Consider the following 14924-nt stretch of genomic DNA (forward strand, 5'->3'; position numbering starts at 1 on the left):
GTGCCCTGGGTTCAAATTGACATGGGACAGTCAACGTTTCAGTTGTGTTTTGTCTCGCGTGGCTCCAGGGCGGCGACTCGCTGAACTGGTTTCTTACTAAGCTCAGATAAGACGTTTAGCACGTCGCCATGGGACGCGCTCATTAAATAGGGGTTCCGTTAGATGGAATGGTCCGCCATTATCGCTTGGGCTTTCCTGTATCTGGTCTGATGAATGCAAACCTCAGTCCGTCTCATTAGAAGTAATCCTGCTTACTGTAGAACCCAACAATTACGTCCAACAATAGGCTGCTGCTTAGACTGGCGAGGAGCTTCCATTACACTCCGCAGCAGAGCCTTTGGGCATATTAATTATATATCTACTATGACATGGTTTAAAAGATACGTTTGGAGTATTTGACGTGTGGTTTTTCTTGAAGTTTATTTTGTAAGATTATCGAGTTAGCCAGGCCTAACTCATTATGCCAACCTCCTCTTCTACCCTCCATAAATAAAACAGCTGCCACAGCCAGACTCTCTGAGATGGTATTTGATGAGTACATGTAGAGCGTTTCAAGTTGAAAACTTGCCTCCTTCCCTAAAAGGGTACACCCATGCCTCATTCCATCCTAGTGTCACCCAACGGGAGCTGGCAAGTCTGCAGGCTGTCATCTCGGAGTGACCTGCTGCTGCCTGCCTGTCAGTGTCCCTCCCTCTCGCCGCCACCCTCCTCCTCTCCTGAAAAAACCCATTAGCATTTGATTGAAAGGATCCTCAGCAGGGATAGGGGGGCTTCCTTAAACCTTGTAAAGTGGCCACCTAATCCTTCAAGTACTGCCATAAATCAGCTCAGGAATACCATTCGCTCTGCCATGCAGCCAGCTGCTCCCCGGCCCGGTCGCTGTGCCTGTAATCGGGCAGGGCACCAGCAGGCCACTGGCCAGGCAACGTGGTGCTGCCTATCTCTGTCCCTCGCCCCAGTGTAGGGAGCTGTTAGCCAGGACCCAGGTGGGGCACGGCTCAGCCTAATGGACCTCCTGCTCCAGGGGTGGGTGAGGCGTGTGACAGCAGGGTCGTGTCCTGGCCAGATGGAGAACTAGCTTTCTCGTCATTTTGCCCCTAGTCACAATGTGACATAACTTTGCCTTGAGGAGAGGTTTTCTGCCAGACAACCTGAGCCTAGGTCACAAGGAACATGGTCCATTAGCATGAGGAGTGTAGCATATATCACACGTGGGACATCGCACCCGGAGCTTTCCCTTCTGTGTCTCACACAAATTCTCTCTCACATGGACATCCGTTTCACTGGGTCTTGGAGATGGTGTGACGCTTTCCGTAACAACGTGAAACTCAGCAGCTTGGCTTTGGTTTTTATACACATGGCACATTTTAAGATTGTGAAGCCATTACTTTTTTTTCTGTTAGGATTTGAAGAGGCTTTCATCTTCACCTTAATTACTACAGTCAATTTCACACGGCTTCAGAAATCCTCTGCTTTTTTACCTCACATCCGCAGGATAGTTCGTCTGATTTTATTCCGTTGTCTACATTTTGTAGTTAGTTTTTTTGTTTGGGCAGTTAATTGTGTCCCATGATGAAATCGGAAAAGGGATTGTGGATCTGTCTCCGTCTGTTCGTTTCTTACATAAGTCACCCAAGATATCTCAGACACAGCTGGCCCAATTTTGACAAAACTTGGATAAATTATGCATCTTTCCATAGAGATCCGGCATTTATTTGCCCTAGGCGGAAGCTATAGTAATTGCCAGAAATTTGTTAAACGCAATATCTGTTGACCCAAGGGGGGGGGGGGGGGGTTGCCTTGTTTATTATGTGTGTGGGGTCCCATAGCTACTAGATCTTGCTCACACAGACCATGTGACTTAGAATTGAGGTCACCTTGTTTTGGAGGGAGGTTCAGAGTTTTACTCCTCCTGCTCCATATTTCTGCCACTGCTTTATGGCGTCCCCTTTATCTTCCTGGAACGTTATAGTGACATGTTCTCCTTTTTTTAAACCCAATGCATTTCATCCCGTCTTCCTTGACCCTCCTTCACCCAGAGCCTGTGTTTGTTTTAGCCACATTGTGAGCCGTTAGCGTGGCTGTTCAAGGCCGGTCTCCCATCCAGACTGTCCCAGGCGACTGGCGGAGGCCGCGTGAGCAGCCCAGTCACGTAGGTTCAGTTAGTGGCCTAAAGAACCTTCTGCTAAAGCTGTCTGTCAACTCGACGATCCCAATGACCTAGTGGCATAGCTTATCTGTGAAATGAAGTGCTGCGTACCGGAGCTCAGGTACCCATGAGTTACTGACCCTGTCACCAGTCTCGGGTGATTCAGGCTTTTGAATGGCCTTATATGACTACATCAGTGTTTGTCTTGTGAAAAATTGCATCCCCTCTATGTATTTGCCTGACAGTATTGGACATAGGTTATTACAAAGCAGTGAATGACTTCACACTTGCTTCCCAGTCACTACGAGCTGGCATAGGATTGGTTTACCCCCCCCCCCTGTAACCCACCTTTCCCCTCTGCTCTCCTCTCCAGATGAGGATTGGTTTACCCCCCCCCCCCCCCCCGTAACCCACCTTTCCCCTCTGCTCTGCTCTCCTCTCCAGATGAGGATTGGTTTATTGGTTTACCCCCCCCCCCCCCCCCACGCTGTAACCCACCTTTCCCCTCTGCTCTCCTCTCCAGATGAGGATTGGTTTACCCCCCCCCCCCCACGCTGTTACCCACCTTTCCCCTCTGCTCTCCTCTCCAGATGAGGATTGGTTTAACCCCCCCCCCTCCACGCTGTAACCCACCTTTCCCCTCTCCACGCTGTAACCCACCTTTCCCCTCTGCTCTGCTCTCCAGATGAGCGAGAAGCGGTGCAGAAGAAAACCTTCACTAAGTGGGTGAACTCTCACCTGGGCCGTGTGACGTGCCGCATCGGGGACCTGTACACTGACCTGAGAGATGGACGCATGCTCATCCGCCTGCTGGAGGTGCTGTCAGGAGAACAGCTGGTCAGTAACTCCCTCTGTCCTCCTAACTCTGACTCCTGACCCTAACCCTGACCTTAACCCTGACCCATCACTCATGACTCACCTTGTTGGTCCTGAACAAACCCCTCTCTCATTCCTTCATTCTTTTCCTCATTTTAGCCCTCCGCCCTGCTTAACATGAAATCTGTCTTCATTCCTGTACGCCCTTCCTCTCCTTCTCTGTTATCCATGTCTCTTTCCAGCACTCTCTCACACAACCTGACTCTCCCCCGTCTCTCTCCAGCCGAAGCCCACCAAGGGGCGTATGCGTATCCACTGCCTGGAGAATGTGGACAAGGCCCTGCAGTTCCTCAAGGAGCAGAAGGTCCACCTGGAGAACATGGGGTCTCACGACATCGTGGACGGGAACCACCGCCTCACCCTGGGTCTCATCTGGACCATCATCCTCCGCTTCCAGGTATGTGACTCCTTGTAATGTTCTATACGATGCCATTCTATATGCCTTTCTAGAGAGTAGAAGATGCATGTGAATATTACCCCCCCGGCCAGTACTGCCCTGTTCCTCACCTACACCACTCTTCCTAGTCCTATCATGTTCCTTACCCCCACCTGGGTCACCCCACCCTGCCACGTCCTGTCCTATTCCTCTACCCCACCTGGGTCACCTCACCCAGTCCTGTCCTATTCCTCTACCCCACCTGGGTCACCTCACCCAGTCCTGTCCTATTCCTCTACCCCACCTGGGTCACCCCACCCTGCCAAGTCCTGTCCTATTCCTCTACCCCACCTGGGTCACCCCACCCTGCCAAGTCCTGTCCTATTCCTCAACCCCACCTAGGTCACCCTGCCCAGTCCTGTCCTATTCCTCAACCCCACCTAGGTCACCCTGCCCAGTCCTGTCCTATTCCTCAACCCCACCTGGGGCACCCTGCCCAGTCCTGTCCTATTCCTCAACCCCACCTGGGTTACCCCACCCTGCCAAGTCCTGTCCTATTCCTCTACCCCACCTGGGTCACCCCACCCTGCCAAGTCCTGTCCTATTCCCCTACCCCACCTGGGTCACCTCGCCCAGTCCTGTCCTACTCCTCAACCCCACCTGGGGCACCCCACCCTGCCAAGTCCTGTCCTATTCCCCTACCCCACCTGGGTCACCTCGCCCAGTCATGTCCTATTCCCCTACCCCACCTGGGTCACCTCGCCCAGTCCTGCCCTATTCCTCTACCCCACCTGGGTCACCCCACCCTGCCAAGTCCTGTCCTATTCCTCAACCCCACCTGGGTCACCCTGCCAAGTCCTGTCCTATTCCTCAACCCCACCTGGGTCACCCTGCCCAGTCCTGTCCTATTCCTCAACCCCACCTGGGGCACCCCACCCTGCCAAGTCCTGTCCTATTCCTCAACCCCACCTGGGTCACCCCACCCTGCCAAGTCCTGCCCTATTCCTCTACCCCACCTGGGTCACCTCGCCCAGTCCTGCCCTATTCCTCTACCCCACCTGGGTCACCCCGCCCAGTCCTGCCCTATTCCTCTACCCCACCTGGGTCACCCCGCCCAGTCCTGCCCTATTCCTCTACCCCACCTGGGTCACCCCACCCTGCCAAGTCCTGTCCTATTCCTCAACCCCACCTGGGTCACCCTACCAAGTCCTGTCCTATTCCTCAACCCCACCTGGGTCACCCTGCCAAGTCCTGTCCTATTCCTCAACCCCACCTGGGTCACCCTGCCCAGTCCTGTCCTATTCCTCAACCCCACCTGGGGCGCCCCACCCTGCCAAGTCCTGTCCTATTCCTCTACCCCACCTGGGTCACCTCGCCCAGTCCTGTCCTATTCCTCTACCCCACCTGGGTCACCTCGCTCAGTCCTGCCCTATTTCTCTACCCCACCACAGTCCTGCCCTATTCCTCTACCCCACCTGGGTCACCCCGCACAGTTCTGCCCTATTCCTCTACCCCACCTGGGTCACCCCGCCCAGTCCTGCCCTATTCCTCTACCCCACCTGGGTCACCCCACCCTGCCCAGTCCTGTTTTATTCCTCAACCCCACCTGTTATGGAATGCTCTTCCACCAAAGGTTACTCAGGCAAATTATATTAATATGTATACAGTTGAAGTCGGAAGTTTACATACAGATTATTTCACTTATAATTCACTGTATCACAATTCCAGTGGGTCAGAAGTTTACATACACTAGGTTGACTGCCTTTAAACAGCTTGGAACATTCCGGAAAATGATGTCATGGCTTTAGATGCTTCTGATAGGCTAATTGACATCATTTGAGTCAATTGGAGGTGTACCTGTGGATATATTGCAAGGCCTACCTTCAAACTCAGTGCCTCTTTGCTTGACATCATGGGGAAATCAAAAGAAATCAGCCAAGACCTCAAAGAAATTGTAGACAAGTCTGGTTCATCCTTGGGAGCAATTTCCAAATGCCTGAAGGTACGACGTTCAGCTGTACAAACAATAGTACGCATGTATAAACACCATGGGACCACACAGCCTTCATACCGCTCAAGACGGAGACTTGTTCTGTCTCCTAGAGATGAACATACTTTGGTGCGAAAAGTGAAAATCAATCCCAGAACAACAGCAAAGGACCTTGTGAATATGCTGGAGGAAACGGGTACAAAAGTATCTATATCTACAGTAAAACGAGTCCGATATCGACAACCTGAAAGGCCGCTCAGCAAGGAAGAAGCCACTGCTCCAAAACCGACATAAAAAAACAAGCTACAGTTTGCAACTGCACATGGGGACAAAGATCGTACTTTTGGAGAAATGTCCTCTAGTCGGATGAAACAAAAATAGAACTGTTTGGCCATAATGACCATCGTTATGTTTGGAGGAAAAAGGGGGAGGCCTGCAAGCCGAAGACACCATCCCAACCGTGAAGCATGGGGGTGGCAGCTTCATGTTGTGGGGGTGCTTTGCTGTAGGAGGGACTGGTGCACTTCACAAAATAGATGGCATTATGAGGCAGGAAAATGATGTGGAAATATTGAAGCAACATCTCAAGACATCAATCAGGAAGTTAAAGCTTGGTCTCAAATGGGTCTTCCAAATGGACAATGACCCCAAGCATGCTTCCAAAGTTGTGGCAAAATGGCTTAAGGACAACAGTCTAGGTATTGAAGTTGCCATCACAAAGCCTGACCTCAATCCTATAGAACATTTGTGGGCAGAACTGAAAAAGTGTGTGCGAGCAAGGAGGCCTACAAACCTGACTCAGTTACACCAGCTCTGTCAGAAGGAATGGGCCAAATTCACCCAACTTATTGTGGGAAGCTTGTGGAAGGTTACCTGAAAGGTTTGACCCAAGTTAAACAATTTAAAGGCAATGCTACCAAATACTAATTGAGTGTATTTAAACTTCTGACCCACTGGGAATGTAATGAAGGAAATAAAAGCTGAAATAAATCATTCTCTCTACAATTATTCTGACATTAAACATTCTTAAAATAAAGTGGTGTACCTAACTGACCTAAACAGGGAATTTTTACTCGGATTCAATGTCAGGAATTGTGAAAAACTGAGTTTAAATGGCTACGGTGTATGTAAACTTTCCGACTTCAACTGTATATGAATGATGTGTAAATCGTATTTTTGTTGTCTCTTGGTGTCTTTCCTTTATTACTCTAATTTAATGGAATCGTATATTTTGTCTTCCTCTTCCTTACTTTGTCATGTATTTGTACAATTTATGTGGAGTTAATGGGGTCCCTAAGAAACGTAACTAAACCTCCATTCTGTGGTATTCTGGGACGACTGTGGTTTCAGATTATGTAAATTATTCAAATGAAATTTCAGCGTTCAATTTCTTTCCTCTTCTTTTTTTTTAAATGACATAATTACAAAAAAACCTCTAATGAATCGGCCCTAATCTCTGCTCTCTTGTTAGACTGATTGGATTGTGATTTCTCATCAAACCTAATACAAAGCTGCATGTAAGACTGATTTCAGTGAAGTCTTAATGTCCCAGAGAGAGAGAGCTGGCTGAAGTGTTATGTAGGCAGTGTGTCTAAGAGAGTACTCTGCTCTGCTAACAGATCCAGGACATCAGTGTGGAGACTGAGGATAACAAGGAGAAGAAGTCTGCCAAAGAGGCCCTGCTTCTCTGGTGCCAGATGAAGACCGCTGGGTGAGAAGGGAGAGCGGAACTGGGGAGAGTGAGAGGGGGGAGCGAGACATGTTCAACGATGTGCAAGCAATGTGAATGTATGATAGAAGTGAAATGATTTGAAGAACGTTGGGTTTCGAGAGCTTGGGACTATAAGGTTCAAAATGTAGATATTGGCATAGCCTTGTTTTGTTCGGTGTTGTCCACTCTATATAGTACTCGAACTACCACAATTCATGTTCAGTTCAAAAGAACACAAACATTTCTGACACCATTCAAACCAATTAGGGTTCGGCGATTGAAAGCCAATTATCTCAGAATCATATTTTTGCAGATGGAACCTTATCGTCCCAAGTCCTTGGTTTGTCAACATCAAAATAGCCTAGGTTCTGTGTCGATGATTAATGAGCTGTGACCCTGTCCCTGCAGGTACCCCAACGTCAACGTTCACAACTTCACCACCAGCTGGAGAGACGGCCTGGCGTTCAACGCCATCGTGCACAAACACAGGTCAACGCCCTTCCCCTCTGTCAATGTGGCCTGTCACACTGTATGAACTGCTTCAGTCACTCATTTCAACAGTAGGCGCTGACATTGTCCATCACCTGACACGCTTTCTGTGTGTTGTGATATAAATCAATCTGTCCAATACCGTACGTAGCCTGTTGTACTTGCAGTGCGTTTGAGAAATGGGCTACCTGTTGTGACACACAACCTCCCTGGGGTGACTGTATCCCCGTTCTCTATTTTGGGTTTGACCCTCTTTTCAAACCCTCTACAGTTTGGATAAGTGGATACAAATGAATTGGAATAAGTTGACCTAGATAACAGAAATAAAACCCACTGGTTTCGCATGCAAGGCCATGCCTGTTGACTCAACGCTGCCCACTGCTGGTGGCTCCTGCGTTACAGTGGGAGACGGGCCTTTGACATGACTACAACTCTAACAAATGGAAGACCATGTATTGTTCTCATCATTGACTCTTTATTTCTCAACTGAGGCTCAAAGTACGAGCAGATTTGAAATATGCTCTGAATGTGCTACAAGGCAGTCATGTCAGTTCTGTCACTGCCCTTTTCCCCCCCTTATCTCATCCTATTCAAAGTGGAGCTGAGGGAGTGGAAGGGATGATTAGAACTAGTCTGAAGAAACAATGTCGTCGTCGTCATGGTCCACAGTTACCGTAGAACCCACAGAATCATGGTGGCATGTTGATGAAGATGCTATCTGTCAGTCAATTGTAGTACATTCATTCGGCCCTAGTCTATGGATTTCATATGACTGAGCAGAGGCGCAGCCATGCGTGGGCGTTGGAGGGCATAGGCCCACTGACTTGGCAGCTAGGCCCAGCCAATCAGATTGAGTTATTCCCCACAAAAGGGCTTTATTACAGACATATACTCCTCAGCACCCGTTACGTGGTAGTGAGGCCGGTTGGACGTACTGGCAAATTCTCTGAAATGACATGAGACCAACACTATATTTTTGTTCAGTGTGTGTGTGTATATATATATAATTCCTTTCATTAAAAGCGACACCTGTGTTCCCTTCCAGACCGGACGTGATTGAGTTTGACAGCCTGAAGCGTTCCAACGCCCACTACAACCTCCAGAATGCCTTCAACACGGCAGAGAATAAGCTGGGCCTCACCAAACTCCTGGACCCAGAAGGTGAGTATGGTCAGAGCTCTGAGACAGGACATGGGTTGAGCTGTGTGTGCCCTCTGCCTTCCCCCAATGGCTTATGGCCACCAAGACTGTGCTCCTGTCCTGTACCAGGATAGCTGGACATGGTGTGTGGGGAGGGAGGATTACTGCAATGAATTAAAGCTTAAGTGAGAATAGGTGCCGTGTGGTCTGGTTGGCCACGGGGCAGGGCTTAATGATGCCCTCTGACATCAAAGAGGAAGTCCATATATGGTGAGGTGTTGGCAACGCTCCAGGGCCATCAATCAGGGCAGATTTAGAGAAGAGCACCGTGTGTTTTAAGTTTTTAATTGACTGGGTTGAGATGGGAGTTTGTGTGGGCGACTGTGTGTGGGCGACTGTGTGTGGGCGACTGTGTGTGGGCGACTGTGTGTGGGCGACTGTGTGTGGGCGACTGTGTGTGGGCGACTGTGCGTGGACGACTGTGCGTGGACGACTGTGCGTGGACGACTGTGCGTGGACGACTGTGCGTGGACGACTGTGCGTGGACGACTGTGCGTGGACGACTGTGCGTGGACGACTGTGCGTGGACGCTTCTGCCTGTGCGTGGGCTAGAGGTCGACCGATTATGGTTTTTCAACGCCGAGACCGATTATTGGAGGACAAAAAAAGCTGATACCGATTAAGCGGACGATTTAAAAATATATATATGAGGAGTATCTGTATGTATGTATCTGTGTCTGTCTGTCTGTCTGTCTGTCTGTGAGTGTGTGTCTGTCTGTGCGTGCGTCTGTCTGTCTGTGCGTGCATCTGTCTGTGCGTGCGTCTGTCTGTGCGTGCGTCTGTCTGTCTGTTCGTCTGTGCGTGCGTCTGTCTGCGTCTGTCTGTGCGTGCGTGCGTCTGTACGTGCGTCTGTGCGTGCGTGCGTCTGTGCGTGCGTCTGCGTACGTCTGTGCGTGCGTACGTCTGTGCGTGCGTGCGTCTGTCTGTGCGTGTGTCTGTGTCTGTCTGTCTGTGCGTGCGTGCGTCTGTCTGTGCGTGCGTGTGTCTGTGTCTGTCTGTGCGTGCGTCTGTCTGTGCGTGTGTCTGTCTGTCTGTGCGTGCGTCTGTGTCTGTGCGTGCGTCTGTGTCTGTGCGTGCGTCTGTCTGTCTGTGCGTGCGTCTGTCTGTGCGTGCGTGCGTCTGTCTGTCTATCTGTGTCTCTGTCTGTCTGTCGTCTGTGCATGCAGATGTGTGTGGAGAGGAAATGTGGAGTGAAAGGATCAAGTGTAAATGAACTTCAGTGCTGAAGTAGTGCATGTCTCTCTTTCCAGATCAGTGCTGAAGTAGTGCATGTCTCTCTTTCCAGATCAGTGCTGAAGTAGTGCATGTCTCTCTTTCCAGATCAGTGCTGAAGTAGTGCATGTCTCTCTTTCCAGATCAGTGCTGAAGTAGTGCATGTCTCTCTTTCCAGATCAGTGCTGAAGTAGTGCATGTCTCTCTTTCCAGATCAGTGCTGAAGTAGTGCATGTCTCTCTTTCCAGATGTCAACGTTGACCAGCCGGATGAGAAGTCCATCATCACCTACGTGGCCACCTACTACCACTACTTCTCCAAGATGAAGGCCCTGGCTGTGGAGGGCAAGAGGGTTGGCAAGGTGGGGTACAACGGCTGTGTGTGTGGGCTTGTTACTGTTCTTGGGGCCCATCTTACCCCTTCTCTCCCTCCCAGGTGCTGGACTATGCCATTGAGGCTGACCAGCTGGTTGGGAACTATGAGAGCCTGGCGTCAGAGCTGCTGCAGTGGATCGAGCAGACCATTTTGACCCTGAACGACCGGCAGCTGGCCAACTCCCTGAGCGCCGTGCAGAACCAGCTGCAAGCCTTCAACACCTACCGCACCGTGGAGAAACCCCCTAAGTAAGACGGGGATACACCGCTGGGGAGGAATTTAAGAACTGGGACGATGTTCTAGATTAGAACATAAATCTCAGCAGGTTGGAATCATAACTGCACGTATTCCATGGTAGGTTAGGTGTCTGACCTGGCTGTGTTGGTGTTCCTCAGGTTCACAGAGAAAGGCAACCTGGAGGTGCTGCTGTTCACCATTCAGAGCAAGATGAGAGCCAACAACCAGAAGGTGTACATACCCAGAGAGGGCAAGCTCATCTCTGACATCAACAAGGTATCACTGTCACTCTGTTGTCCACCCAATGGCAAGAAGTTTCAACAGAACAAATTGTTAGGCCCCTCCCCGTTTGTTCCATTTGCTTCCATTTGGGGTTCTGTTTGGTTCCTAATGAATACACCCTCCGGTGACACTGATGCCTTGTAACAAGGTGCAGTTACTCCCTGTTTAAATGCATGACTAGAGTAGAACGATTAATCAACACCAGTTGACCCTACAGCCGTCTAGGGTCATGAATAACACCCCTGTTTTAAGAGACACCTCCGACTTGCTGTGTTCTGATTGGCTCTGCAGGCGTGGGAGCGCCTGGAGAAGGCGGAGCACGAGCGGGAGCTGGCGCTGAGGAACGAACTGATTCGCCAGGAGAAGCTGGAGATGCTCGCCGCTCGTTTCGACCGCAAGGCCGCCATGAGGGAGACCTGGCTGAGCGAGAACCAGCGGCTCGTCTCTCAGGTAACACACACACACACACATTCACTCCCCTGACCTTGAACTGGCAATGTGTTCAAACTGGGAAGGCAGGTGAGGAAGGATGGTGGTTATATTGTCTGTCTCTCAGTTGTCCACAGCCCAGAGTTAACTGTAATCATAGGTGATGGTTGTGATGACTTTAATTTGATGGAGTGGACAGGCGTCCTGCTGTCCTGCAGACAAGCCACTGTAATTATCTCAGTGAGGCAAGGGGGGGAAGGATTATATACGCTTGTTCAGTAGCTTTATCATGATTGCTACTGTCATAAGGTTATTCAACAGGCTACAGTGGTATGCATTTGAACACACTGACCATGTTGATCACAGATCATTTCATGACCAATGCACACGCTGACCACCTCTTCTCACCTCAAACTGTCCTCTTGTCCCACAGGACAACTTTGGCGTGGACCTGGGAGCGGTGGACGCCGCGACTCGTAAACACGAGGCCATCGAGACGGACATCGGGGCGTACGGGGAGCGCGTGGCGGCCGTGGAGGCGGTGGCCAGGGAGCTGGAGGCGGAGAATTACCACGACGTGCGCCGTGTGCTGGCGAGGAGGGACAACGTGCTGCGGCTGTGGGAGTATCTGAAGGAGCTGTTAGCCGCTCGCAGGGAGAGACTCAACGCACACCGTGACCTGCAGAGACTGCTGCAGGAGATGAGATCCATCATGGACTGGATGGGAGAGATGAAGGTACTGGAACATATCAACACACCCGATATTCTCCCAGTGTAGAAAATGCACACTTGGTCATGGTCATGCTGTACATCTCACACTATCAACCCTGCATGCCAGTCCAAACTCAAATGACTCCTTTCAAAAATGGCGGCTACTGGGTGTGATGGGTTACAGAGGTCGACTGAGGTGGTCCTGACTGGGACAGTCTGACAGTGTATTCTTAGCTCTTCCCTTTCCCCTGCCTACCTTAAAGGGGATACTTTAATGAATGAAGCCCTTTATCTACTTCCCCTGAGTCAGACAAACTCGCAGAGACCATTTTTATGTCTCTGTGTCTGGTTTGAAGGAATTTAAGAGGTAGTTTTCGCGAGCCACTGCTAACTGGCGTTACCCATAGACTCAGTCATTGCGCCTCAGAGAGATGGTATTGGGATTCAGAGAGCCTCACCTCATCAAAACCAAGTGAGCGCTCTGTTTTCTAAAGATAAAGTCTCACTTATCAGTCAGCACAAAAGCTGGCCCCTCATTTACAATATTGACGCTGTGTCTTAATCTATATCTCTTAGTGACTACTGCAGCTATGTCTTTTACTAATGCCCCCTGCCGTTCACATCTCATTAGCGCCATTTATTAACTGCGGGCTATCCAGACTTGGTGAGTGAATGTGTTTCTAACCTCTTCCTGCTCTGTGCTCTCTCAGGGTCGCCTGCAGTCCCAGGACAGTGGGAAGCACCTGCATGATGTGGAGGACCTGCTGCAGACTCACAACCTGGTGGAGGCAGACATCTCAGCCCAGGCAGAGGGGGTCCGTGGGGTCCAGGGAGCCGCTCGGCGCTTCACCTCGGACCAACAGGGTGAGACTACAGATCTGCGCCCCCTCACTAATATACACTTGACTGTCAGTTACTGTGTACGTGTGATTATGGTAACGATGGCGTTCAACGACTATGCACTGTGCAGCTTTCATGCGTCACGTAACTTATGAGGAGGATGGAATTTATGAATTTATTTGGATGCATCTTCGCCGATAACCATTTTAGCTAATTCTCCTTATCTCTCTCAGTCTACAAACCGTGTGAGCCGGCGCTGGTGGGAGAGAAGGTGTCTCTGCTGGGCCGTGCCTATGAGGAGCTGGGCCAGCTGGCCGGGGAGCGGAGGGTGCGCCTCGAGGATTCACGGCGCCTCTGGCAGTTCCTGTGGGAGCTTGGAGAGGAGGCGGCCTGGATCAGAGAGCAGGAGCAGATCCTGGCTGGAGGAGACTGTGGCCGCGACCTCACCTCCGCCCTGCACCTACTCAGCAAGCACGAAGCCTTCAGGGACGAGATGGCAGCCCGCTACGGCCCTCTGGGCAACAGCATTGCCGCCGGACAGACCCTGGTGGAGGAGGGACACATTGGAGCCCCAGAGTGCACTGAGAGGATCAGGGACGTCCGCGCTCAGTGGGCACACCTGGAGGAGGTGAGCAGGCAGGGGAAAGGAGGTTGACCGGTCTGGAGAGAGAAAATGAAGTGATCGATTTCAGAAGGGGTTCCTTTTGTTTATATACTGATTCCTTCTCTCCCCCTCCGTCCCCAGACGTCCCAGCTGAGGGAGCAGCAGCTGAAGGAGGCAGTGGCCCTGCACCAGTTCCAGACGGACGCCAACGACATGGAGGCCTGGATCCTGGAGACGCTGCGCCAGGTGTCCAGCCAAGAGGTGGGCCACGACGAGTTCTCCACCCAGACCTTGGCCCGCAAGCAGAGGGAGGTGGAGGAGGAGATCCAGAGCCACCGCACCCTCATCGACTCCCTGCACGAGCAGGCCCTCACCCTGCCCCCGGTCCATGCAAACTCCCCTCAGGTCAGTTATCCCTGGAACAGCATATCAACCCACATTCACTAGGCACTGTGCTGTTTCTCTCTCTCTCTCTCTCTCTCTCTCTCTCTGACACACACAAACACTGGCCCATACACATTACAGAAAGACTCCATGTCTCCCATTTTAAGTGAGACATATTTTATTTATCGCTCCCATTTTGTGTTCCTTGACTTGTTATTGACTCTGCTCGGAGGGGCGTCCTCTGACTGAGTGGTTGTTGCCGTCTGGCTGTGTGTAGGTAGAGGGCCGTCTGCCTGCCATAGAGCAGCGTTACCACGAGCTGGAGGCCCTGTCTGCGTCGCGGCGTCAGGCCCTGGAGGGGGCGCTGGCCCTCTACCGCATGTACAGCGAGGCGGGCGCCTGCCAGCTGTGGGTGGGGGAGAAGGAACAGTGGCTGGACGGCATGCAGATCCCCACCAAACTGGAAGACCTGGAGGTGGTGCAGCAGAGGTGAGCTGGGGAAGGGAGGAGTGTCCCAACGATGGGATAGGAAGGAAGAGGTGGTCTTTCGGCTGTGATTTGAATAGCCTTTATAATGATTTGGTATTGATCTGTGTACGCTGATCATTGTGCTTCGTTGAGTGGATATCAAACTGAATCTCTCCTTTTTACAGTACAGATGTAAAATTGGGTCTTTTTTTTGTGGATAGAAGCTCTTCCTATGATAATATTTCCCTTCTAATCTCCATTGTAGAGGTAAAGCAATGGGAACATGAGACCGAGTGTTGAATGTACATCCCTGTGTGTGGGCTGCAGGTTCGAGACCCTGGAGCCTGAGATGAACAACCTGGGGACTCGTATCTCTGATGTCAACCAGGTGGCCCAACAGCTGCTGGGATCAGACAACCTTAGCAAAGAGCAGATCCACCAGACACAAGACCAGCTCAACAACAGGTTAGTAGTTCTCAATGTGTTGCCTCTCAGACATGCAAATAACATAGCCCAAAACAACTACTTTTATTTGAATGGTTATTTGTGAGAACCAAATAGTCTACCAAATTGTATTTGAGAGTATTTTCA

General features: G+C 50.8%; 1 protein-coding gene across 6 annotated transcripts in view; it reads left to right on the forward strand.

Moving 5' to 3' along the window:
* Positions 1 to 14924, forward strand: part of LOC135550390 (spectrin beta chain, non-erythrocytic 1-like) — a 99828-nt gene that overhangs the window by 67868 nt on the left and 17036 nt on the right. For all 6 annotated transcript variants that reach the window (XM_064981145.1, XM_064981146.1, XM_064981148.1 and 3 more), the window contains 15 exons: positions 2835 to 2986; positions 3249 to 3422; positions 7011 to 7102; positions 7511 to 7591; positions 8637 to 8752; positions 10252 to 10364; positions 10439 to 10626; positions 10774 to 10891; positions 11189 to 11347; positions 11760 to 12062; positions 12748 to 12901; positions 13111 to 13505; positions 13623 to 13886; positions 14143 to 14354; positions 14661 to 14798. In XM_064981145.1, the coding sequence (XP_064837217.1) occupies positions 2835 to 2986; positions 3249 to 3422; positions 7011 to 7102; positions 7511 to 7591; positions 8637 to 8752; positions 10252 to 10364; positions 10439 to 10626; positions 10774 to 10891; positions 11189 to 11347; positions 11760 to 12062; positions 12748 to 12901; positions 13111 to 13505; positions 13623 to 13886; positions 14143 to 14354; positions 14661 to 14798 (2659 nt within the window). The remainder of the gene's footprint in view (positions 1 to 2834; positions 2987 to 3248; positions 3423 to 7010; positions 7103 to 7510; positions 7592 to 8636; positions 8753 to 10251; positions 10365 to 10438; positions 10627 to 10773; positions 10892 to 11188; positions 11348 to 11759; positions 12063 to 12747; positions 12902 to 13110; positions 13506 to 13622; positions 13887 to 14142; positions 14355 to 14660; positions 14799 to 14924) is intronic.

Source organism: Oncorhynchus masou, chromosome 12 (genome assembly GCF_036934945.1).
Source record: "Oncorhynchus masou masou isolate Uvic2021 chromosome 12, UVic_Omas_1.1, whole genome shotgun sequence".
NCBI lineage: Eukaryota > Metazoa > Chordata > Actinopteri > Salmoniformes > Salmonidae > Oncorhynchus > Oncorhynchus masou.